Source organism: Bombyx mandarina, chromosome 26 (assembly GCF_030267445.1).
Source record: "Bombyx mandarina strain Sakado chromosome 26, ASM3026744v2".
NCBI lineage: Eukaryota > Metazoa > Arthropoda > Insecta > Lepidoptera > Bombycidae > Bombyx > Bombyx mandarina.
The window spans coordinates 3,692,001-3,718,507 of NC_143232.1; the positions used below are offsets into that span (position 1 = coordinate 3,692,001).

General features: G+C 40.1%; 1 protein-coding gene across 1 annotated transcript; it reads right to left on the reverse strand.

The window, feature by feature from the left end:
* Nucleotides 1-1,167: 1,167 nt before the first annotated feature.
* LOC114248685 (octopamine receptor beta-1R-like) lies at nt 1,168-26,507 on the reverse strand. The gene is made up of 3 exons (XM_028182011.2): nt 25,405-26,507; nt 8,967-9,078; nt 1,168-8,047 (listed from the first exon to the last, which is right to left on the reverse strand). The coding sequence occupies exons 1-3, from the start codon at nt 26,243-26,245 to the stop codon at nt 7,831-7,833; spliced, it is 1,170 nt and encodes a 389-aa protein (XP_028037812.2). The 5' UTR covers nt 26,246-26,507; the 3' UTR covers nt 1,168-7,830.

Here is a 26,507-nt window from a genome sequence, read left to right on the forward strand (position 1 = left end):
TGAATTATAAATTAATTATAATTTAATTATAAATTATATGCTTACGTTAAGATTACTAAAGTGTAATTGCATGACATCACTAGTTAGTTGCCAAGATGTGAGTGAGCTGTGTTAATTTAAATACAATAAAATCGCCATAGAGGACGATGTTTGGGCGCACAATAAAAAACTATAATAATATATTCTTGAGGTCTGGAATTTTATTTACCTCAAGACTTCATTTGAGAAGTATTTCATTCTGGTGTTTGGTACATAAAGGTCGCGATTTGACCAATTGTTTTTAACATCTTACATTTTATGATTGGAATTAAAAGTTGGGTATGTTTGTTGATGGGAGTGTGATATGGGGATTTTAGTGTCGAAACGATGTCTATAGTCCGTGTCTCTGTCTGTCGTATATCTATAGTCCATGTCTCTGAACTTGATAATTCCACCAGTGGTTACATTGTTACTGGAGCTCACAGAGATCACAACGTAAAGGTTACTTAGACACGAGAAGGAAGTCTCAATTGTACCGCAGACATCCTATCCATCAAAATGGAACGTGTGACTTTTTTTGGAAAATATAGACAGGGTTTTGTACCTACCAGTGCGCGTTCATAAAACACTTAACCAGTGTCTTCAACCTGTGTTCACCCAATGCTGTTTTTTTTTTTTGCTTAGGTGAGTGAACGAGCTCACAGCCCACCTGGTGTTAAGTGGTTACTGGAGCTCATAGATATTCACAACGTAAATGCGCCACCCACCTAGGCCTCTTTATACGCTTGGTCTTTATATGTCTAGGTCTCTTTATATGCACTCTAATATTTTCCGTCTTTTGTCTTTCGCATCCAATCCCCATCAGTTATTTTGATCAGGTCATCCGTCCACTTCATTGGCTCTCTGCCGTCTTAAGACGACATTGTTTGTACTAAGCGTGTTGAATGACAAAATCTTACACTTCATAACTGAATTTCAAAGTTAGCATTTTATTCCCACTGAGTTTCTCGCCGGATCTTCTCAGTGGGTCGCGTTTCCGATCCGGTGGTAGATTCTGCGAAGCACTGCTCTTGCTAGGGTCAATGTTAGCAACTCTCCGGTTGAGCCCCGCGAGCTCACCTACAAACGTTTGGGCGAAGCTGAAATAGCCTCTCAAGGCTATCAGCATAGGTAAAAAAAAAAAAAAAATTTTTGTGCCTAGGCACGTTCTTAGGATTTCATTTGTTTGCACTTTTCTAAGCGAAGCCGTTTTACACTGGCAAGCTCTACAGCAAATTACGTCAACTGTGCTTTAAAATGTCCAATGCACTTTCCACGTAGGATTTACGAGAGGTGCGCAAGTGGAAAGCATTTCTGTGTTTCAAAAGCTACGTTTGCCTCCGGGGAAATGTTTCGAGCGAGTCAGTTAATCTTGTTCATTATAGCAACAGGGGCTTTTCGTTTGTCGTCACACTTTTAAGAATTGTTTTCGCGTCTTGAATTAGATTACGTAAATTGCGGGGACCTGAAGAGTTCTGGGCTTAACTAGTCATTCAGTGAACGGTTTTGCTGTGGCTACACAAGTAAGCATTACGTATTACGCTTTTTTTATCTTTGTTTGTTCGATAACGTAATGAGGTTAAGCCAGAAACATTTTCTCTGAGGTCCTAATGGCAACTCGAAAAGTTTTGAAAGTTTTCGAGTATTGCACATTTTGTAATGAGTAATAAGATACAGAGAAAAAGAGAGAGGGAGATAGAGAACGAAATACAGAATGAGAGAGACAAAGAAGAGCACGAGAGAGAGAGAGGATTTTTAGATTTTTGAAATCGGCTATTAGAAGTTCTTTAGAAAGCCACTATTCGAGCCACTTTTTAAAAACAGCCCTCATTGGGAGGAGTAACTTACTAGCATTAGTAATTTGTACGTGAGATATTGAATTCACCACTAAGCCATTGTTGTTTTCTTCAATATTATAATTTGCTTTAGCGGAACCAATCTAGGCAAGCACTCACCTACTCCTCGGCTAACTAACCTTTATAATAATCTAGTTAGAAAAGTTGAAAACCTTGACGTATTTGGCGATTCCCTTCCAATATTTAAGAACAAAATTATAAAAAGTTGTTGTTGAACCTCAGCCTCGGCCTTGGTCTGAGTACTCGGGTATTACTGTCCTTGTTGTCTTTCTATTTTTAATTTTTTATTATTATTTTTTTAGTATTGTTAAATCTCTATTAATATGTTAATGTAATGCATGCTGTGATTGCCTATAATTAGAGTTGCAGTTATCAATTGCTCTAAGCATGTCAATGTTATTTTATGTCTTACTGTAAACCCTGTCGGTAATCCTTAAATAAATAAATAAATAAATATTTGAAACTGATGGGGCATGATTTAGGACCGTTTGATTGTATGTTTCTCAAACAGTTTTAGGTTTCTATATAAATGGAACTACACTGGTGAGGTGATCTGGTGGCTGAGAACAATTGATCTGACTACTACGCAAGATAAGTGGCAAAGATAAATGGTCAAAATCAATAATGAATTGGTTCACAAGTCATATGAAGAGGAAAAAAGGTAGACCATCCAGAAGATGGGTGGATGATATTAAATCCGTAGCAGGAGGTTTATGGACAAGAACTGCCAAAGACAGAGAGGAATGGAAAAGGTTGGAGGAGGCCTTTGTCAATAAATGACATACAGACGGGGTTATCGATGCTAAATAGTTAAGGATAGAGTTAAGACTTTAATATATAAAGTATATAAAAATAAAATTGTTAACAAAAAGAAAATAAGATATGTAAATGAAATACTGTCTGAATAAAGGCTATTATTATTATTATTATTACTACACAAGACTTTCGTGATTTTAATAACTTTTATTTTTGATTCAACAAGCACGAAATCGTTTCAAAATATCGGGGAAAATGCTTACGTAACGCAATAACTATCCAGATTTAATATCCGAGATCGGAAACTCATTTCCTAGAGTTCGTCAAACAAAATACATTACAATAAGGACTTCGAATTTCACATTACTAATTCTATGGTAGAGTTTAAGTCAGAACGTGCTTAAGTTTTCAGTTTGAATGGTGATCATTGATGTCTAATCAAATTTTAAAGACGTCGTGTTTGAACAAAAAAAAACATAGATTCTCAATTCTGGTTGTGTAAATTTCATCCAAATCACTGTCTCTGATTCAAAATTTAATTAGATGTTAAATTCACAGCCATTTTTCTATTGTACACATTCCAATGCTAAATTTAAAAACTCATAGTTAGTTTGGATTTTCCAATGTCCATAAGTCACTAGGCAACTTAGATGGCGTCTGCATCAAAATCCCAAAGAATAAAAATCGTTTTGGACAGTTAAAAAAACCAAGGTAAAATGATTTGGACTTTGATTGAAGCAAAAGTTTCTAGAAGCAAAAGTTTCTAGAAGCATTTCGATTGACATATATGTATATATTACATTTACGACTAATATGAGCAATCCGAAATTCGTAACTAAATTATTGTTGACTAGCTGAACCGACAGACTTCGTACTGCCTCAATCGATAAATAAAAGACCTAAACTTTTGTATAAAATAACCTTAAATAAAACAAAAGGAATCCGTCTGACAGGGGACAAAGGAAAAACAAAATTGTTCGTTTTTATATAATTCCGAGCATTTTCATATTTATTCTTTATCCTGTATCTTATCCTTTTAAACTTTCTCTGGACTTCCACGAATAATTCAAGACCAAAATTAGCCAAATCGGTCCCGCCGTTCTCGAGTTTTAGCGAGACTAACGAACAGCAATTCATTTTTATATATGTATAGAGATGTTTGAACACAGGATAGGTACAAAAGTCCATTAGTCCTCGACACAGAGTTCCGTTTTATTCGATAATTCGAAGCAATAGCGCGTTCAATACCCTCCCAGTTCGGAATGTAGCGTAGAATGGAACTGCGAGATTGATTTATGAATCCCATCTAACCGATCCATTTTATTGGGGGCGGATATTTGAAAGGGTGCAAGGATATGAAAAATTGTGTTTCGTGGTATCTGCTTTTATTAAATTGGCTTATTTATTTATGAGAAAAGATATCAAATAAAAATTATAATAAATTATAAGTTTAATAACTGGGAACAAATCACGCACGGTCTAACAGTTCTAAGGTCTCAGTATAGTTACAACGTCTTGTGGGAGAGTCCATGCACCCTGCCTATTCCTGCCGTGATGCAGTAATGCGTTTCGGTTTGAAGGGCGATGCAGCCGTTGTAACTATTCTTGAGATCTAAAATTTTATATCTCAAGGTGGGTGGCGCATTTACGTTGTAGATGTCTATGGACTCCGGTAGCCACTTAACATCAGGTGGGCCATGAGATCGTCCACTCAATTAAGCAATATTTTTTTTTTGATAATAAGCACCCAGATAAATAGCAAGGAAACCTGTTCATCAAACGAATGTTTGCTTGATGTCGGGATCGAACCCACGACCCTCGACGCGACAGTTAAGGGCGTTAGCTACTGTACCACCGTCAGTCAGTTAAGATTTAAGCTTTATTGAACGAATAACTGAATAAGCTTATGGCTCACATCGTTATCTGGTTATCAACACCCCTAAATGCCGCGCATGCCGCCATCTATCTTGTGACTCCCATCTCGAGACCTCATGTCATGTCGAAGTCCTGATTAAATTGAATAACGCTAGCTTCACCCATCAGAACGGAGGCCGAGATTGCGAAATTAGTAGAAATATGTAGATTGGTGGCTATCGTTTTGTTACGAATTCTGCTCTAATATCAGTCAATGAATCTACGTGTCTAATTGGAAGGTTCTGGTTTTAATTAAGGGCTAACTGGATCATAGCTTAGGCACTTGATACTTTAGAGCGAGGATTGATGTTCGGTAATAAATAAAGGTCGGATTAAATTGACCTCAAAGTTTGAGTAATAATTTATAGTTGTAGTTATTTAATATTTTTAATGATTACTGACCTCGCTTGTACCAGTGAACGGTGATATAGAAATTGATGTTTATGTACTCTAGTAATCAGTAAAAAATTCTGTCCAAAAAAACCATCAAATCGTTCTTAATAACCATCTTTGAGAGAAGAAAAAAAAAATTTTTAAATCCCAAAAAAAATATGTATCACTTTCGCACGCACCATTACCTTTGGCGTGCTGTGATGCGTGTAACGGATTTTTTATGCGCAGAAAAGCGTTAAGCTGTAACAGAACGTACTTAACGACCGGGCTTATTGCTTAGCGATTCGTGTGGAGTTTTTCGGAGCTTTTCAAAATTATCTTAAAATTATTAATGGACTTAATTTTATGGGTGGAATGGCTGGAAACGAGAGTTTAATCTGACAATTCTATGATTGGGTCAAGTCGGAAGCTGTCATGTTACATTCCAAAAAATGATACAATGACCACAGTACGGAAAATGACGTGTTTTAAGACTGATGTGTAACGTATACGCGGCTTTAAGTCAGAGTATCAATAAAAAAAATACATTCCCAGCGATTGTTAAGCTGCTCTTGTGACACTCAGGACCTCTAGAAATAGACTCTACGCTGATGCTGGAGTATATGTGGACCTTAAAATGGTTGGATCGATACAGCAGTGTCGATTAAGTCTGGTTATCTGGACGTATTTGTGTTGTAAGAAATGAGTGTTGAGATGATGTGGAAACGACTGATTGTCTAGACATATCGGCTATGACAAAGTAACGATAGCCATATCGAGAAATTCCCATCGCGATGGGCAATAAACACTGAGGACCCTTCCTCCGGGACCTGCACAGGATATTTCGGCTCTAGGCAGCTGTCGATGAACCTGGCTGACGACGCAACCTGCCATTTCAGCATTTTGAAGGTGGAAGTGTACCACATACTCGGCTGTTATATTTGCCTACTAAAGATAAAAATTAAAATCTTGGGCAACATTACAGTTACCTGGATCAAGATGTCAATAGTATCTTGTCTCCTAATGCTATTACAAGGTTCAAACTTGTATTATTTGGTGCGAATGTTGCGATGTGTGGAGTAACGAGAATGGATAGAATACGAAATGAATATGTTAGAGAAAGTCTGAAACTGGCACCTGTGACAGAGAAGCTGAGAAGTGCGCGTTTGAGATGGTATGGACATGTGATGAGAAGAAATGAAAATGAGGTTGGTAAGAGAGCTTAACTATGAATGTGGAAGGATGTAGAGGAAGAGGCAGACCTAATAAGAAATATATGGATTGCGTGAAAGACGATATGAGTAAGAGGGGAGAGGGCGAAGAAATGGAATATGATAGAAGAGTATGGAAGGAGAAAACAACGCTTGCGCTGATCCAGGTGACTGGGAGAAGGACAGGAGAAAGATGATGACGGTGATGAGGAGCAGGGTACAAGAGAAAGACATAAAATTTCTCAGGGACAATTGCTTGCCCAGCCTTCCGTCCGTGGCTTCGCCCGCTTAGACTACTCTTAGAATCGTGTGGGCGAAAACCGTGATTTGTAGGATAAAAAGTTTACTGTATTCATTCCCAAGATTCAAACTGTTTCCATAGCGAATTTCGTTAAAATTACTTCAGTGGTTTGAGCGTGGAAAAGTTACAGAGACTTTTCCATTTCAACACCATTACATTCGTATTTAAAGTATTAATTTGATATGGTTTATCAAACCGCACAGAAATTTAAGGAAATAAGGTGATATGAATTTACAGCTACTCACGAATTGGCATGGTTAAATCTCTGGCATTCTCAAAACTAAGCATTTGAATTTGTTTGACTGTGTGCGACCACGAGGTCAAAAAAATTAATGATGACTTCATTTAACAGAACCTCTTTTATGTTTTGCAAAAATGTCTCTTATACGTCAGAGCGTAGTGTACATTTTACATTATAGCTTATTACCGAATGACAACCGCCATTAAATGATCGTGTCATTCTTGAGCAACTACTTAATATATACACTTCTCTTCCTTAACAATTAACTAAAGCGTACTTATTCTATGAACATAAGAGTTATTGCTATGTGTTCGCTATCATAATTAAATCTATACACTAACGCTTAATGTTTTTTCTTGTTTGTTTTGTATTTAATTGCGACTTGCGACCAAAAATTGATTCGTAAGAATTATCGTCAAAAACTTTGTTTGGGAAGTTAAAATATAAGTCCTCAATTCCTTTGTGATTTCGACTCGTATTTGTTCAGAGCACTTGCTTACCCTTCTATCTACTCGTGTGATACTATTTCAGAAAGATTCCCTCGAGGGCTACCGATATTTTTACTGAGTTTCAACTCAATCAGACAAACAATCCACAGGTGCATTTAATACCAACGCACAGACTATCAAAGCCATACAATGTTTACAGATGACAACAAATTGTTTATTAAATTTTATTGATCATTTTAAATTATGACAATCGATATATGTTTGCTATGTTAAACAACATTTTAATAAGAACGTTAAAGTTTTTTGGAACGAAGTTCCTTATGCGACGATGCGGAGGGGTACCCTAACCGGGAAAAAACGTCCGTAACGTAAGATTTTTATTAATAATGCACGCATTGTACGACTTAACTTTGTAATAACGTACAAAAAATAACATAATATTTTTATTATATATTTTTTCTAAATCATTGTGAATAACATAAAGTTGATAACTTTGTAAAGTAGTTTTTTTTATATTTTTATCAATAAAAAAAAAACAATAAAAACTGTATACCCGAATAATTATTTTCTTTATACCTCGAATAGAACTTAAAATTAATATTTTTTATAATAAGGAGCTTCGTTCCTATTCGGTGTTCCACGACACCACACAACTTTTTTTTTTGGTACAACCAAAAAGCAATCAATTGTTTAGTCGCACGTCAGCTAATTACTACACAAACTGAGCCGTACCCGTATCCTTCCAACAACCGAACAAACAGGGCAGGGCACACATCAGCGTGTTCTTAAACGCGTCCCGGAAATCTCGATTGAAATACGCGTAAATCAGTGGATTCAAGGCCGAATTGAAATAGCCGATCCAGAAAAGCACACCGACCACAACCGAAGGCGTCTCGCAAGGCTCCCCGCACACGTTCGTCGTAACGTACCTGAGAAAATTGAATATTAATACATTTAGTTGTCGCTAATTGCCGACTAATGGGGTGCCAAAGTGATTTAACATGTCTCAGTGCCTCATGTACGGGTATATCGGAGTTTGATTAATGGATTCTCAAATGTAATAATTTCGAATATTTTCCGTATAAAATTAAAGAACAAAGTGAAAATTAAGGTAACATTTAATTAGCGTAATTGACGTCACACGGGTTGGTTGTTGGTACCTTGCATTTTCATGATACTGAAGCCAAAGAGCCATGCGTTACTGTTCAAAGAATCGGTGAGTCGTCATAGGCTACAATTGGGATTTCGATCTAATATCACAAGGCTTTATTAACGTCTATTATACCCGGTAATCACTTACCATCGAGCGGGTCGTATGATCGTTAATTTCTCGAAGCAAAAATGAAGGCAGACAGACTTTGCGTCTAGTGCAAAAATAAATTCAAAGCCTCTAAATACAAAGTCGAGCTATCTTACAAGGTTAAACAAGCTAGTTGATAAATGTGTGGCGTATTAGAAAATTTTATCATCATCATAATCAGCCCACAGACATCCACTGCTATAGGCCATCGCCAAGGTTCGCCACGACACTGGTTTTACGCAACCTACATCCAGCGGATTCCCGTGGTCTTTCAGAAAAAGAATAACACCTCCCCATCACGTCCAATGGGTGTCGTAAAAGGCGATTGAGGGTCCAGAGGAGAGGCATCAGCGTTCTCCGACCACTACGATCCGCCAATTCGCACAACAAGCCTGACGATTATTCTTTTTTTAATTGCCCTTGTAGGCAGATGAACATACGACCCACGTGATGGTGAGTGGTTACCGTCGCCCATAGACTTCAGCAATGCATAGCCAAGCCGCCGCATACCGTAAAATTCCGATTCCTTTGTAAATTGTTGAACTTACCAAAGAAAAAATGGTAGCCAGCACAGCAGGAATGCACCTACAATGATGCCAAGTGTACGCGCTGCTTTGTGCTCAGCACGCCACGACTTCCCAGCGGCACGAAGCGTTGCCCCTTTAGAAGAGAAGACAAAAAACAAACAATTTTTATTAGAGAGTAATCTCAGGGTTCGTTTATTTAAAAAATGACCGTAATCGTTAGTGATTTTAAGAGTTTGTTTTGATTGTCATTTGAACAATGAGATATTGTTTAGTCTAGAACAAAAAAAATACAGGTCAAGCGCTGTGACGCCAGTATACAAGAACGGCACGTGGATAGAAAAGGATATCAATCAAGTTTTTTTTTATTGCTTAGATGATTGGACGAGCTCACAGCCCACCTGGTGTTAAGTGGTTACTGGAGCCCATATACATCTATAATGTAAATGCGACACTCACGTTGAGATATAAGTTCTAAGGTGTCAGTATAGTTATGGCTGCCCCACTCTTCAAACCAAAACGCATTACTGCTTCATGGTAGAAATAGGCAGGTTGTTGGACCTACCCATCTGGACTCACAAGAGGTCCAACCACCATTAATTACGCAAACTATATTTTTACGGGTTTCATTTTTATTACACGATGCTATTCCTTCACCGTGGAAGTCAATTGTGAACATTTGTCGAGTACGTATTTCATTAGAAAAATTGGTACCCGCCTGCGGGATTCGAACACAGGTGCATCGCTAGATACGAATGTAACGGACTTCATATCCTTTAGGCCACGACGACTTCGAAACTATATAGACAATTTACTATGCTCGGAGTCTATGTGGACAGTATGGGGAAAGCTTTGTTCGATAAATCGATAATGCAAGGTGACTCAAGCTTATTGAATCAAAGGCCTTTGCTTGCATAATCCGAGTCGACAAATTCAGGGCCATATTAAGTGGTCAACGGAGTACTTAGGAACCATCATGTGCATGCCTTCGTCGAGACACGGTCCTTGACCTCAGGGTCGATTTCGCGATTGTGTCGTAGAACAGCGACCCCGTCATTCAAATTAAACACACGAAAGTTTCGCGGCAGAATAACTGTAATAATCAGCTAGAGACGCAGCATATTCTCCCGTGATACACTTAATACCATAGAGAAATACGGTAGTGCTATTCTAAACCGATTTTACACAGCCATACTTTAACTTGATGAAAGGAGAAAGAAAAGAAAAAAAAGATATGTGGTGTCGTGGGACACCGGATAGGTACGAAGATCCTCATTATAAAAATATTAATTTTAAGTTCTATTCGAGGTATAAAGAAAATTATTATTCGATTTTTATGAATTTTTTTTATTGATAACAATAAATAAATAAATACTTTACAAAGTTATCAAGTTTATTTAATTCACAATGATTAAAATATATAATAATATTATACAAAGAAACAGCTATTTATATGAATAATAATAATAACAGTCATGACGCAGACTATATATTAGGCACTGTATAGCCATCATACTAAGACTGTACATAAATAATAAAAATCTTACGTTACGGACGTTTTTTCCCGGTTAGAGTACCCCTCCGCATCGTCCCATAAGGAACTTCGTTCCAAAAAAAATATTGAAGCCCTATTTAAGATATTGTTCATCGTTTATTAGGTCAATTTAGTACTGAACTATCTTTTACATTTAAACGAGCAATTCTTGTATATACATATTTAATCTGAATCTAGGAAACGGCTCCAACGATATTCATAAAATTTAGTATACAGTGGATTTCGGAGGCGATAAATCGATCTAGCTATGATTTATTTTCAGAAAATGTTGTTTTTTTCGTGTTTCCAATAATCAACTTTATCGATAATTCCCGACATCTATTGGCGAATAATAATACTATTTTTCATAATCTATATATTAATACGTGAAGCAAAAACTTTGTATCCCTTTTTACGGAAATTGCGTGGACGGAGGAGTATGAAATTTTCCACACTTATACAGAATATAGAGAAGAAGTGTATTTTTTTTAAATAATGCGTAAAAGGTACTTTAAATCAATAAACAAAACATTACACACACTACATACCATACCATGTATTTGACGCACACACGCATGCATACTATTTATTGTCAAACTTTTGTTCTTGACGTCTGTTGTCAAATTGAGAAAAGATTAAATATTGTTTGTCTTTGTTAATATTTTTTATAGTGTAGTCTTGGCGAATTTTGTGATTACAGAAGTATAAAACACAATCATAATAGTGTACAAACTTACAATTCCAATTAATTATAGTCGAATTTCGACTACTGCGGGACCTCTAGTTGTTTTAAAGACACAATAACACTAAAGCTATTTCAGCAGAAGGCGTTGTTAAGCCACCCGAAGTCACTTAAAAATGCCAAAACGATCTTGGAATAAGGGGTCGATTGCTTCCCGCTTCCGTAGGTTTAACCCGCGATTCCCTACAAGTGACCCCTGGGTGGTGCTAAACGGGAGCCGAAAACATAATCGGTGGTAGGACTAGTCCGACTGGCTGGCGACCACCCTCCAACTAGAGTCCGCCGCCAAATAGCCTAGCTGTGTTCCGGTGTGTGGGTTGGAGAGCCAGTTTTATTCCTTTCCTTTCCTCTTCCTTGTTGGGGGTGAATCTTGATGACACCTGGAACATGCGGATCATGAACGTGCGCGCGAGCTTGCGGGACGTGATTGTTTGACAGGGGTATAGGGAGACCCAGTGAAACGGTGTTCGCCGCCGCCCGCCGGTCAGTAGGGGACCTGAACCCGGGTGTCACTACTAAACTCCGCCCCGGGAAGCTGTCCCGCCAACCGGTGTAAAATCCTGTCGTGCGGTCGTCGTGCCGGAGTCGGAGACCGGAGTGGATCCCGGCGATCGTACGCAGGGTGGACTGGGGGCCCTTCCATGCCCTGCGTCGGACTCTCACGGAACCCGTGATCAACCGCACACTATGTTCCGCGCTTTATTCAGGTGTTGTCATGTTTTCACTCCGAACATCCTACCTCACCTTATCCCACTCTCCAAAAAACAAAATGAAAATAAGAAAAAGAAAAAGGGCTATATCGGCGATCCCCTATTCCACATTTAATGTGGATTTCAGCAATGTCAGGGGCCTACATAGCAACCTTGACGCCGTACACCACCACCTTGAGACGGCGCAGCCTGCCCTACTGTTTCTGACGGAGACACAGATATCTGCTCCGGATAATACCTCTTACCTTGAATACCCCGGCTGCGTATTGGAGCACAACTTCCTGCGTAAAGCCGGGGTGTGTGTATTCGTCCGGGCTGTTGTCTGTTGTCGCCGTCTACGAGGCCTCGAACAACGGGACCTGTCCCTCTTGTGGCTGCGCGTAGATCACGGGGGTTGTACCCGAGTCTACGCGTGCCTGTACAGGTCCCACAGCAGTGATGCAGGTGCAGCTCTGATAGAGCATGTGCAAGAGGGGACTAACCGCGTGCTTGAGCAGTACCCATCTGCGGAGGTGGTGGTTCTTGGAGACTTTAACGCTCACCACCAAGAGTGGTTGGGGTCCAGAACCACTGACCTACCGGGTCGGACTGCCTACGATTTCGCCTTGGCCTACGGCTTCTCCCAGCTGGTGACACAGCCCACCCGTGTCCCAGATATCGAGGGGCACGAGCCTTCTCTGTTGGACCTTTTGCTGACCACGGATCCGGCCGGATACAGTGTGGTGGTCGACGCTCCGCTTGGATCGTCCGATCACTGCCTTATCCGTGCTGCCGTACCACTCTCTCGTCCTGGTCGTCGAACGACGACCGGGTATCGAAGAGTTTGGCGGTATATGTCAGCAGATTGGGATGGATTGCGTGAATTTTACGCATCCTACCCATGGGGGCGGTTCTGCTTTTCCTCTGCTGATCCTGACGTCTGTGCGGACCGTCTTAAAGACGTGGTGCTCCAGGGGATGGAATTGTTTGTTCCCTCTTCTGAAGTGCCCGTTGGGGGTCGCAGCAGACCCTGGTATAACAATGCCAGCAGGGATGCTGCACACCTCAAGCGGTCCGCATACGTGGCATGGGATGATGCCAGGAGGCGTCGGGATCCTAACATCTCAGAGGAAAGGCGGAAATATAACGCCGCCTCCAGGTCCTACAAGAAGGTAATTGCCAAGGCGAAGTCGGAGCACGTTGCTAGAGTTGGCAAGCGACTAGAGAGCTATCCCTCTGGGAGCCGTGCTTTTTGGTCGCTCGCCAAAGCTGCAGAAGGAAACTTTTGCAGGTCTAGTCTCCCACCACTACGCAAGTTCGATGACACTCTGGCCCACAGCGCGAAAGAGAAGGCTGACCTTCTGGTCAAACTCTTCGCCTCGAACTCGACTGTGGACGACGGGGGTGCCACACCACCGAACATCCCCCGGTGTGATAGCTCCCTGCCGGATATCTGCTTCACACAGTGTGCAGTCAGGCGGGAGCTCCGACTCCTGGACGTCCATAAGTCGAGTGGGCCAGACGGCATCCCCGCAGTGGTTCTGAAAAAGTGCGCCCCTGAGCTGACGCCTGCGCTAACGCGTTTGTATCGCCTCTCTTATTGCACTAACAGGGTTCCGTCTTCATGGAAGACCGCCCACGTCCACCCTATCCCCAAGAAGGGTAACCGGTCGGACCCATCGAGCTATAGGCCTATCGCGATAACTTCCTTGCTTTCCAAGGTGATGGAGCGAATAATAAACACACAACTCCTGAAGTATCTTGAAGATCGCCAGCTGATCAGTGACCGACAGTACGTTTCCGTCACGGTCGTTCAGCTGGCGATCTTCTTGTATACCTTACTCACAGGTGGGCTGAAGCCTTGGAGAGCAAGGGCGAGGCTCTTGCTGTGAGCCTTGATATCGCGAAGGCCTTCGACAGGGTCTGGCATAAGGCGCTTCTGTCGAAGCTACCATCTTACGGAATCCCCGAGGGTCTCTGCAAGTGGATCGCTAGCTTTCTGGATGGGCGGAGCATCACGGTCGTTGTAGACGGTGATTGTTCTGATACCATGACCATTAATGCTGGCGTTCCACAAGGTTCGGTGCTCTCCCCCACGCTTTTCATCCTGTATATCAATGACATGCTGTCTATTGATGGCATGCATTGCTATGCGGATGACAGCACGGGGGATGCGCGATATATCGGCCATCAGAGTCTTTCTCGGAGCGTGGTGCAAGAGAGACGATCAAAACTTGTGTCTGAAGTGGAGAACTCTCTGGGGCGAGTCTCCGAGTGGGGTGAATCGAACTTAGTTCAATTCAACCCGTTGAAGACACAAGTTTGCGCGTTCACTGCGAAGAAGGACCCCTTTGTCATGGCGCCGCAATTCCAAGGAGTATCCCTGCAACCTTCCGCGAGCATCGGGATACTTGGGGTCGACATTTCGAGTGATGTCCAATTTCGGAGTCATTTGGAAGGCAAAGCCAAGTTGGCGTCCAAAATGCTGGGAGTCCTCAACAGAGCGAAGCGGTATTTCACGCCTGGACAAAGACTTTTACTTTATAAAGCACAAGTCCGGCCTCGCGTGGAGTACTGTTCCCATCTCTGGGCCGGGGCTCCCAAATACCAGCTTCTTCCATTTGACTCCATACAGAGGAGGGCCGTTCGAGTCGTCGATAATCCCATTCTCGCGGATCGTTTGGAACCTTTGGGTCTGCGGAGGGACTTCGGTTCCCTCTGTATTTTGTACCGAATGTTCCATGGGGAGTGCTCTGAGGAATTGTTCGAGATGATACCGGCATCTCGTTTTTACCATCGCACCGCCCGCCACCGGAGTAGAGTTCATCCATACTACCTGGAGCCACTGCGGTCATCGACAGTGCGTTTCCAGAGGTCTTTTCTGCCACGTACCATCCGGCTATGGAATGAGCTCCCCTCCACGGTGTTTCCCGAGCGCTATGACATGTCCTTCTTTAAAAGAGGCTTGTGGAGAGTATTAAGCGATAGGCAGCGGCTTGGCTCTGCCCCTGGCATTGCTGAAGTCCATGGGCGACGGTAACCACTCACCATCAGGTGGGCCGTATGCTCGTCTGCCTACAAGGGCAATAAAAAAAAAAAAAAAAGAATATTTCATCATTAAAATTTTATCAATATGTAATTCGTATTTAAATAAAATTTCTAAAAAATACAATTTATCAAAAAAAACCGAGCCAAGCTCGGTCATCGTCTAGTTATTGTTATACAAGTACATCACGCGATTATAAGACGGGAACTTTTCATCGCTGACAACAGACATTTTGTTGTTCGTAATACGTAAGAAAATTGAATGTTCTTCTGTTTTTTTGTGAGTCACATTACGTAATCAAAACTACTTTTACGATTTAATCTCACTTTTACTATTTTCACTTTACTGTTTCGGATGTTGAAAATTCTTTACAATTTTTCTGGTCACCGATGATGAATAAGGAATTATGGGTTGACATTTGAATATTGTGGTAACGATCGTCAATAATTATTGTTAACCGACTTCAAAAAAGGATGAGGTTCTCAATCGACTGTATGTTTTTTAATGTTTGTTACCTCATAACTTTTGACTGGGTGAATCGATTTTGAGAATTCTTTTTTTATTAGAAAGCTGACGCTTCCCGTCCCATTTCAATTTAGTCCAGTTCTGATATTGGTATCCATGAGAAAACCATGTAAGTCTTAAATTTGCATTAAGTACGTGCGCGACAAATATATGAATAACTCAATAACTCAATATCACGCCAACCGATTTCAATGTTTCTTTTTTTCAGTGTATATTGATTTGTTTTCGAATATCTTTTTTTTCTATTTGAAGTCGGTTTTTGTTAAAGCATGTCTATTTATAATTATTATTTAATTAAATATTTATTGACATTTACGTTTCTTTTCTGTATGAAAAGTGGCAATAGTAAAATTAAACTATACATGAAAGATTGAACAATAGAAGCAGTTTCAATTATATTTACGATTGATGAAAATTCAAGAAAATACTAAAAGATAAATTTTCAAATTAAATACGAAATAATAAAACAATGAATATAATTTCTTGCGAACAGTATACATCAAGAATGCTTAGAATACAGTTTTGTTGAAATCCAAACCTTTTGATTGCCCAGGCTGTAGAGAAATAAAGTTATAATTTATCTTGTTTTAAATTGTAATAATTTATCGAGGCCTCGATTATGAGTCATTGACCTTTATTTATAGTAATAATCTGCTCCGCTTTTAATATAGATAAGTTTTGAGTGCTATAAATGTACAAACGAGGTCGTGTACCCATATAATGTTAAGTGGCTACCGAAGTCCACGCCACAAACCTATTATCAACTATAGATATGTATATTAGGCGGAGCTCTCGCGGTATTAGAATCTTATCAGTTGATTTTTTATCCTCATCCACCCATCTAAGCAATAAAAAAAATTATGTCGCCTGCCCACATAGGTTGTTAAGTGGTTACTGGAGCCCATAGACATCTACAACGTAAATGCGCCACTCACCTTGTGAGTCCGCGCGGGTAGGTACCACCACTTCGCCTATTTCTGCCGTGAAGCAGTAATGCGTTTCGGTTTGAAGGGAGGGGCAGCCGTTGTAACTATACTTGAGACCTTAGAACTTATATCTCAAGGTGGGTGGCGCATTTACGTTGTAGATGTCTATGGGCATCAGTAACCAATTAGCACCAAGTGGGCTGTGAGCTCGTCCACCCATCAAAGCAATAAAAAAAATCTGCCTTTCTTGCAACACGGCAGCTGCTTCTCTGCAACCAGGTTAGAATGGCGACCCGTAAGAAGTAGAAGAAATTAGTACCCACATCAGAAGTTGGACACCGTTATAACCGAAACATAAACATGCCATATACACCATAGAGACCCCAAGGCTGGTAGTGGATTTAACAGTAAGCCGTTTCATACTAAATCTTCCATATCTATACTTAATATTATAAAGCTGAAGAGTTTGTTTGTTTGAGCGCGCTAATCTCAGGAACTACTGGTCCGATTTAAAAAAATCTTTCAGTATTAGATAGCCCGTCTTTGTAGTCGTCGTGGCCTAACGGATAAGACGTCCGGTGTATTCGTGTTGAAGCGATGCACCGGTGTTCGAATCCCGCAGGCGGGTACCAATTTTTCTAATCAAATACGTACTCAACAAATGTTGACGATTGACTTCCACGGTGAAGGAATAACATCGTGTAATAAAAATGAAACCCGCAAAATTATAATTTGCGTAATTACTGGTGGTAGGACCTCTTGTGGACAGAATTGTTCCCCATTAAAAGATCTAAAAAAAAGTCCGCGGCAGCATATGTCTATATGTTAAGGTTGGCTCACTATAACGTTTTTTTGCTAACCAAATTTGTTCTAAAATAAAGCATTGTTTGTTAACTATTCCACGCGGACGAAGTCGCGGGCAAAACCTAGTCTATACTAATATTATAAAGAGGAAAGATTTGTTTGTTTGTTTGTATTGAATAGGCTCGGAAAGTACTGAACCGATTTGAAAAATTCTTTCACTATTTCGAAGCTATACTATCCCTGAGTGGCATAGGCTATAATCTTTTTTTAAATAAATTAGGGATCCGTACTAAAACTCCAATAATATAACCCAAGGTGTAAAAAAATTACCTAAAATATTCTTTATATCGCGTTCCCTGCGAAAACTATTGATGATAGAATAAAATAATGTACTACGACTTTGTATTATTATTTACAAAAAGTGTTGCGACAGCATATGTCTAACTATTATAGTTATGCCGCAATCAGTGTTTTTTTATTTAAAAAAATAAAACAACGTCAAATATCGTTGAAATTTTTGTTAAAGACCCGAGCGGTGCCGGAGCGGGCCGCTAGTCTTTAATATTTTGCTTAAAAAAATATTAATAAGACGCGAAGCATCGACCCATACACTGAACTCGAAGCGCTCCTGTTTTCTCATAGCATAAAAATTTTATAAAGTTCTAAATTTCGTAAAGAAACTTCCGACGAAGGACCGGTGCTCTTCACCATTACCCGAACCGCGAAAAAATATGACAAACGATCGAAATTTTCATAAGTTACGAGCCGCGACTTAGAATTAATGCGAAATACTTTATTTTTCGACGGCTACAGAATTCAAACTCGCGTTTAGCGGCACAAGTTTCACGGAGAACGAATGTGAATTTCAAATTATCGGGAAAACAACAGTACGAAAAAAAAACACCTAAATTTATCGATAGTCGATCAAATTCAAAACCTTTTTTAGTTGTATAAATTTATTTAACGCTCTCAAAGAGTGCTTCTACCATCGATTCGGTAAAAATATTAGTAACTAGCTGAACCGGCAGACTTCGTAGTGCCTCAATCGATAAATAAAAGACACATATCAAGGGGACACATCAAAGGAAAAACAAAATTGTTTGTTTTTATATAATTCCGAGCTTTTTTATATTTTCTCACCTTTTAAAACTTCCCTGGACTTTCACGAATAATTCAAGACCAAAATTAGCCAAATCGGTCCAGCCGTTCTCGACTTTTAGCGAGACTAGCGGACTGCAATTCATTTTTATATATAAAGATTACTGACTAAGGATCAGAATTGCTTTTTCTAATTACAATCATGCTAAATACTGGCTTAAAATGCTTTCTTCTTCTTTTTCTCCACCTTATTCCACTAGGTGGCGTCGGCACAGCTAATCTTTCTCTTCCATTCTCTTCTATCAGCCGTCATCTCAACAATCATTCCTCTCTCTCTCTCTCATATCGTCATTCACACACTCCATCCATGTATTTTTCGGTCGACTTCTTTCCGCTCTATCTCTAAATTTAAAATGCTTTATAACATAGTAATTATTAATAAATTTAGGTATTTTTTGAACTGTTATTCTTCCAATATTTTAAACTCACATTCGCTTTCGCTGAAGTTTCTGCTAAATCTATTCAGTAATGTCATATTTTGGAGCACAATTTCAGTATTTATAAATAGCTTCAATGGTTATTTTGATTTCTTCGATCATTTTAAACCGATTTGTCGACGTCTTTACCATGGAGTATTCGTAGCGTTGACATGATGCCCCGATACACTGGCAGGTAGCGGTTCGATCATGCCCGGGCTCCAATCCCCAGGGGGCCAATTTGTGAAACGAAATATATTCTCAAAACATGGTCCCGAATGACTTCCACGATGATTGAAAAGTTCTAGTTGAAAAGCCGCTTTTCCGTCGTGATTACATTTAATACCAATCAACATTTTAATGTTGCCATATTATTTTAAAGTTTGCCTAGAACAACCTTCGTTATGATTAGCATCGGTACTTTTGAAGCAAAGGGACATTGGTCCGTTCCGGGAAAATCCTTGAGAAATTAAGATATTATAATCAAATCGTTTTAAATGGATTATCCTGAATTAACTCCAAACTACGTAGCGTTTGTAAACATTCGTTAGCGGACTCGATTCTTGGGGATTGTCGAATAAAATTTTCGAGCAAGACTGAACGGTTTTTCATTTCGTGATTCAATTTTCTTTCGTTTCGGTTGATTGAATTAACTTTAAACTATTCCTATTCTGCATTACTGTTTTTGGTATTCAAATTTAAATCTTATATAGTTCAATATAGCTATTAAAATCTTTAAGCGCTTAGGAATTGTTTTAGATCTTCATCTCCTAATTGTCATCGCACCTCTCGCCGCCGGATCATCCACAATGCGTTTATCCACAGATCTTTTTGTTACGTACCATCTTCCCGAATGAAGAATGAGCTGCCTTCTACGGCATTTCCGAGATCGCTATGACATATCTTTATTGAAATGAGATTTGTGGAGAAAACTCGGCGGTAAATCGCAACTTAGATGTGCCCTTGATCTTACTGATGTCCATGAGCGACGGTAACCACTCACCTTCAGACAGACCCTATGCTCGTCTGCCTAAAAAAGCAATAAATAAGACATTACTGCTTCACGCCAGAAATAGGCAGGATGTTGCTACCTATCCTTGATCGCCCCCTAGACCTATCTACCACCGATAATTACGTAAATTATAAATTTTACGGGTTTGATTTGTGTTACGTGATTTTGCTCCGTCGTGGTGGACATCATTCGCGAACATCTCGTCAAGTAAGTAATTTCATCAAAAAAATTGGTACCTGCCTGCGGGATTCGAATTCGGCACATGCGATACGATGCGCTAGATATAAGTGCACTGGACATCTTATCTCGCAGTCTACGACGATATCAAATTGAAGTCATCGGATAATTAATTTAAAGTGTGACCATTTAAAGAACTAAACTTTAATGCAACAAGAATAAACAAAACTCATTTTAGCAGTGCTAAAACAAAATTATATTGCTAGTCAACAAAGACGCGGTCCTATGTAAATTATCTTAGAATCTCGGTCCCGGTATTCGCCCTTGGTCCGTACTTGGTCCGATTGCCTTAATCCTACAAACCTGACAACAACAATACCATTATCGGAACAATTACGTCCGGAACCGAACCGCTTTGCGTGACATCGTCCACTTAGCCATACATTTATCCATACGTTTTACTTTGATTGGACCCGACGTTTTCCGGTACCCTTTTAATTCGGTTCGCTCCCATACCCCATCAAGCTGTACTCACTTTATTGCGGTTGTTGAAAACAATGTGAATAATTTATCAGAAACACATTGGCTTGGAGTTAATAACGAGATAATATTAGAGGTCGCAGTAAGTTGGGATATGGCTTTGGGTGGAGGACGACACTGAGACTATTTAATTACCTTTTTATTCAAATACATTCTCTATACCATAAGAGTCACACAAAATCTTGAAATTCTATAAACTTGTTTATAATTTTTCGAGATACTAAGTTTTTTTTTTTTTAATTCTACTCCTGTTTGCCCAATGGTGTAAATTCATACGTACGTCCGTTGGATCGTCTCAAGATCTCCATTCTAGGCAAGATAAGAACAGTATGTAAATCCTCAGAAAAACTGTCCTTAGAAGCTAACGCAAAGAAATTCCGCTTGCTGGTTTAATAGGTGGTACAACACGATTCAATTGAGTCTTTACGTCTATATGTCTCTGGGTTGCGGTACCCATTTATCTTCAAATGAGTCGCGAGCTTGTTCATCGATTTAAGCAGAAACATCATAGACTTAAATAGGTTCACGAACTTTGAGTTCATGGTCCGTATTATCGGCGGACGTTACCATTGTAGATATAAAAGTCAATTGCCTTACGGCCTGGCCACGGGGATCGGCGGTGCGAACAGCGAAGCGGTGGACGAGGCGACCATTCGCGCAGCACCGTTTGCAGGCCACGGGTACTCACGTTCGCCGCCGCGACTAGTAAGGAAGTCCGACAGCGAAATGTCTATATCGAAATTATCTCGATATTGCTTACAAATTAATAGTTTTTTGGTTCAGGACCTATTATTTGGAAAAGATTGTGAAGTACATGATTTGAATAAGAATCGGAGCATACCTATAGATGGAGAATTCCACAAGAAGTACGAGAAATACTTTGGGTGGCTAGACTTCCAAATAGCTGGTCTAGCTAGTATTTCAGCTAATTTTTTTTTATTGCTTTGATGGGTGGATGAGCTCACAGTCCACCTTGTGTTAAGTGGTTACTGAAGCCCATAGACATCCACAACGTAAATGCGCCACCCACCTTAAGATATAAGTTCTAAGATCTCAAGTATAGTTACAATGGCTGCCCCACCCTTCAAACCGAAACGCATTACTACTTCACGGCAGAAACAGGCAGGGTGGTGGTACCCACCCGCGCGGACTCACAAGAGGTCCTACCCCCAGTAATTACGCAAATTATAATTTTGAGGGTTTCATTTTTATTACACGATGTTATTCCTTCACCGTGGAAATCAATCGTGAACATTAAAATTTGTTGAGTACGTATTTCATTACAAAAATTGGTACCCGCCTGATATTCGACTACCGGTGCATCGCTCAACACCGGACGTCTTATCCGTTCGGCCACGAGGAGTTAAAAATATAAAATTTTTTTTTATTAAAAATATAAAATATAAAAATTTCGGCGTTCATTTTTCGCGGCTACAACTAAACAGCCTGGCCACGGGACATTCGCCGATACGAATATTCGCGCGGTGCGAACGGCGAAGCGACCGGCGAAATGTACCGAGCGAATCGCGCGATGCGGCGGGCGAGCAAAACAAATGCATGAATACGGACGGCGCGAGCCACGGAGTCGAGCGGTAGTCGCGGCGAATAGTACAGTGATTAAATGAGTTTAGTTGTTTTCGCCGCGAAAAATTAAAACCGAAATTTTTATATTTTTTATTTATTTTTTATTTTATATTTTTAAAGTCGTCGTGGCCTAACGGACGTCCGGTGCAATCGTGTTGAGCGATGCACCGGTGTTCGAATATCAGGCGGGTACCAATTTTTGTAATGAAATACGTACTCAACAAATGTTCACGATTGATTTCCACGGTGAAGGAATAACATCGTGTAATAAAAATGAAATCCTCAAAATTATAATTTGCGTAATTACTGGTGGTAGGACCTCTTGTGAGTCCACACGGGTGGGTACTACCACCCTGCCTATTTCTGCCGTGAAGTAATAATGCGTTTCGGTTTGAAGGGTGAGGCAGCCATTATAACTATACTTGAGACCTTAGAACTTATATCTCAAGGTGGGTGGCGCATTTACGTTTTGGATGTCTATGGGCCAGTAACCACTTAACACAAGGTGGGCTGTGAGCTCGTCCACCCATCTAAGCAATAAAAAAAAAAATAGCTGAAATACTAGCTAGACCAGCTATTTGGAAGTCTAGCCACCCAAAGTATTTCTCGTACTTCTTGTGGAATTCTCCATCTATAGGTACACTCCGATTCTTATTCAAATCATGTACTTCACAATCTTTTCCAAATAATAGGTCCTGAACCAAAAAACTATTAATTTGTAAGCAATATCGAGATAATTTCGATATAGACATTTCGCTGTCGGACTTCCTTACTAGTCGCGGCGGCGAACGTGAGTACCCGTGGCCTGCAAACGGTGCTGCGCGAATGGTCGCCTCGTCCACCGCTTCGCTGTTCGCACCGCCGATCCCCGTGTTAATCACTGCACTATTCGCCGCGACTACCGCTCGACTCCGTGGCTTGCGCCGTCCTTATTCATGCATTTGTTTTGCTCGCCCGCCGCATCGTAAGTCGCCCGCGTGATTCGCTCGGTACATTCCGCCGGTCGCTTCGCCGGTCGCCGGTGCGCGTGGCTTGTTAGGTACATTTCTATGCTCTTATTTTAGTCGCTAGACGCTTCGCCGTTCGCACCGCGCGAATATTCGTATCGGCGAATGTCCCGTGGCCAGGCTGTTAGTCCCGACGCCATAACATTGAACGTGTCAATTTAGTACTGACTTAGTAAGCATTGCTTTTTATTGTCATGTGTTCGAGCGCTAACACCCATAAACCTAAGACAAATAACAAAAAAAACTTTACTGGCATTTTATAGATCTACATACAAAAATCAAATGCCTGACCAATATTTTAAGCATTTTATTTAAAGCAAGATTCAGACTTTTTTATCAATTATTGACTAAAAAATATTTAAAGTAACAATACAAAATGAATCATCACATCATTTTCTTCCATTTTTTAGCAAAGCCAAACACATTTATGCTCCTTGAATGAAATCATGTGCATTATAAAGTGATGTGCTTTAGTCCAATTTATTAAGTTCATTGCCTCGATCGATCAAAAGCTTAATACTAAGCACAGAAATCTATCCATGCTCAGTGAAAGCCATGTGTTGTTTCTCTCAACTTTCAACTCAATGACGCACAAGTTCTGAATATAAAAACTACGGAAAATCAATATTAATATCCCTATTCCCTATAGTATTCGTAAACACCTTTTACCGTGTTGTTTTCCGACGGCGCTTGTAACTAAGTGCTTGATAATTAGGACAAGACGTAAGATCGTCTACACGGAAAGCCAGAGTTTCGTTTCTCATTCATTCTCGCTAAGTGAATGTCGAACTTTTATGGAAGTTCTTTCCTCATTAGTACATGTAGCACCATTAACAAAACTTGCGAAGGGTTTCACAGTTTCAATTGCTGAAATTATTCTAAAACCTTTACTGAAATATGTTTCTATTGATTGATATTCTTGCATTTTATGTGTTCCTGTTTCTTTAATTGCAAAAACAAGCTGATGACCGGTCTGATGTTAAGTGATTGACGGAGTCCATAGGCGTCATATCGTGAATGCCACCACCCAGATTGAGTCCCCTGATATTTAAGTCACAATTGGATTAAATGGGAGTTTCCCAGTCCTTCAAATTGGCTCGCATAGCTTGTTTACAGCAGAACCAGCCAGGGTGGTATTTTCTATAGGCTACCTTTTAGATTTACTAGGTAACAGGAGTTCTAACAAATTCACAATACGTTTTCAAATGTCATATTATTATCACGTTTCATAAATTTACTTCCTTAACTTATTTATTGATGAGTGAGAGACTAGAGTAGTTAAAAATAATTTAGAACAGATAAAAATAAATAGAAGTGGAGTTTCACAGCTGTTGCTGCATTTTGAGATCGATTAATTATTTTCTTAACAAAATATATATATGATTGTTTCTTAAATATTTGCCAACTTTCATTGATTAATGAAATGTACTAGTGTTTTCGGTGATTTTGTATGAGTATTATATTATGTTTATTCGAATGAATCCCGAAATGTTCTTAACGGCACTTTTCTAATATCGATAGTGCTTAAGAAAATCCTAATCTCAACAAATTTCTCAAAATTTGATGTGTAATCCATTAATATTTAAAACCCATTTATCGTTAACCCAAGAATCTTTAGATTTTTTTTGTTTCTCTAGTCTTGACTCCATGTTGATGAGGTAAGCAGCATTTCCAGGGTGACGTTGTGTAGAGGAATAATTATCCATAATAAAACACTGTTTGTCCAGATTTGAATGTAATTGTGAGTTGGTTAGATTCCAGTTCTATTTCGATTAGTTTAAAAGCTATTTATTACACCAGAGAACTTGGCCACTTGACAGTAAAACTTTACCGCTTTCGAATTCAACAGAATTTGTTATTGAATTAAATTTCTCGAGCTAAAGTTAATCTATATTTTAATTATTTAGAAAGGAAACTACAGGAATCTAGTTCAGTAAGGAAAGGTATTCTTTACTGGTGACAGGACCTCTTGTGAGTCCGCACGGGTAGGCACCACCACCCTGCCTATTTCTGCCGTGAAGCAGTAATGCGTTTCGGTTTGAAGGGAGGGGCAGCCGTTGTTACTATACTTGAGACTTAGAACTTATATCTCAAGGTGGGTGGCGCATTTACGTTGTAGATGTTTATGAGCTCCAGTAACCACTTAACACCAGGTGGGCTGTGAGTTCGTCTACCCATCTAAGCAATAAAAAAAATATGAAAAGAAGCGCTTCAGAATTTATATAAACACGCGAAACGGATCAAATTAATTTATATTTTACTACTACAAAATTTTAACGATTTAAAAACAAGTGATTCTCACCTTGCGCATTCAGCTCCGTGGCAGCTTTTGCAAGATCTCTTGTAGCAATCGCGGAAGAGCAACTTGGTCTCCATCCATAAGGTGGTTGACCACTTGAAGATCTCTTGTTCGATCCTCCGGAACAGTACCCCGAACTAGCAGTATCACAGCTAACGTTCACAGATTTTCTCGGGCTGGCCTCTTTACTAGGACAGATATCTCCCAAAGACATAACAACTTCGCCAAACTCAGTTTCTTCAGGACCCACTTCAGTGAATGTACTGTAGTTTGGGCTTATATCTGAAGGTCTTCTGTCAGGGTGCAGATAATGGGAATGATGAGCAGCATGTGACGTGTGCTTTATATGTACAGAGTTCAATAGAATATTTGACGAGGTTCTCGTTAAGGCTTCTCTTTGTCTGATCGCTTCCCGGAATATTCGGCAGTACATCGAAATCATGACCAAACTCGGAATCCAGAATGAAACGCTCGAAGATACTATAGCATATACCATATTGACTTTGAAAATGCACACATCAGGATGATCCTTCCTATATTGGCGGTGTTGTTCAGTCGTATACCAACCCTTGAATATGGGCACGAAACTAATAAACGCGGGCCACAGCCATACGTTTGCGAGCATGAAGCATACAGTCCTATGAGTCATGGTAACTGGGTACTCGAGGGGCCGCACTATAGCGTAATATCTATCAACAGATATGCAGCACAGATGAAGTATAGAAGCACTGGAGAAGTAAACGTCAAGAGAATTAAAGATATCACAGGCTAACGGACCAAACAACCAGGCGTCTGTTAATTCGGAGCTAGCGTTAAAGGTCATTGCGCATAAGGCGACCAGCATATCGGCCACAGCAAGACTAACAACGTAGTAGTTAGTGAGAACTCTGAGCTTTCTGTGTCGATGTACTGATATGATAACGAGAGCGTTGCCGAATAAAGCGCCGAGGATTATTGTGGAGAAGATGAGGCCTTTGATGATGAGGATGAAGGTATGCTGCCAGTCGTGGTCGGGCGCGGCAGGAGGCGCCAGCGTTGAATGCAGCCCGTCGAGAAACGCTGACTCCGTACCGCGCCCTCGCGCTTCTACCTCGCTCCGGAATACA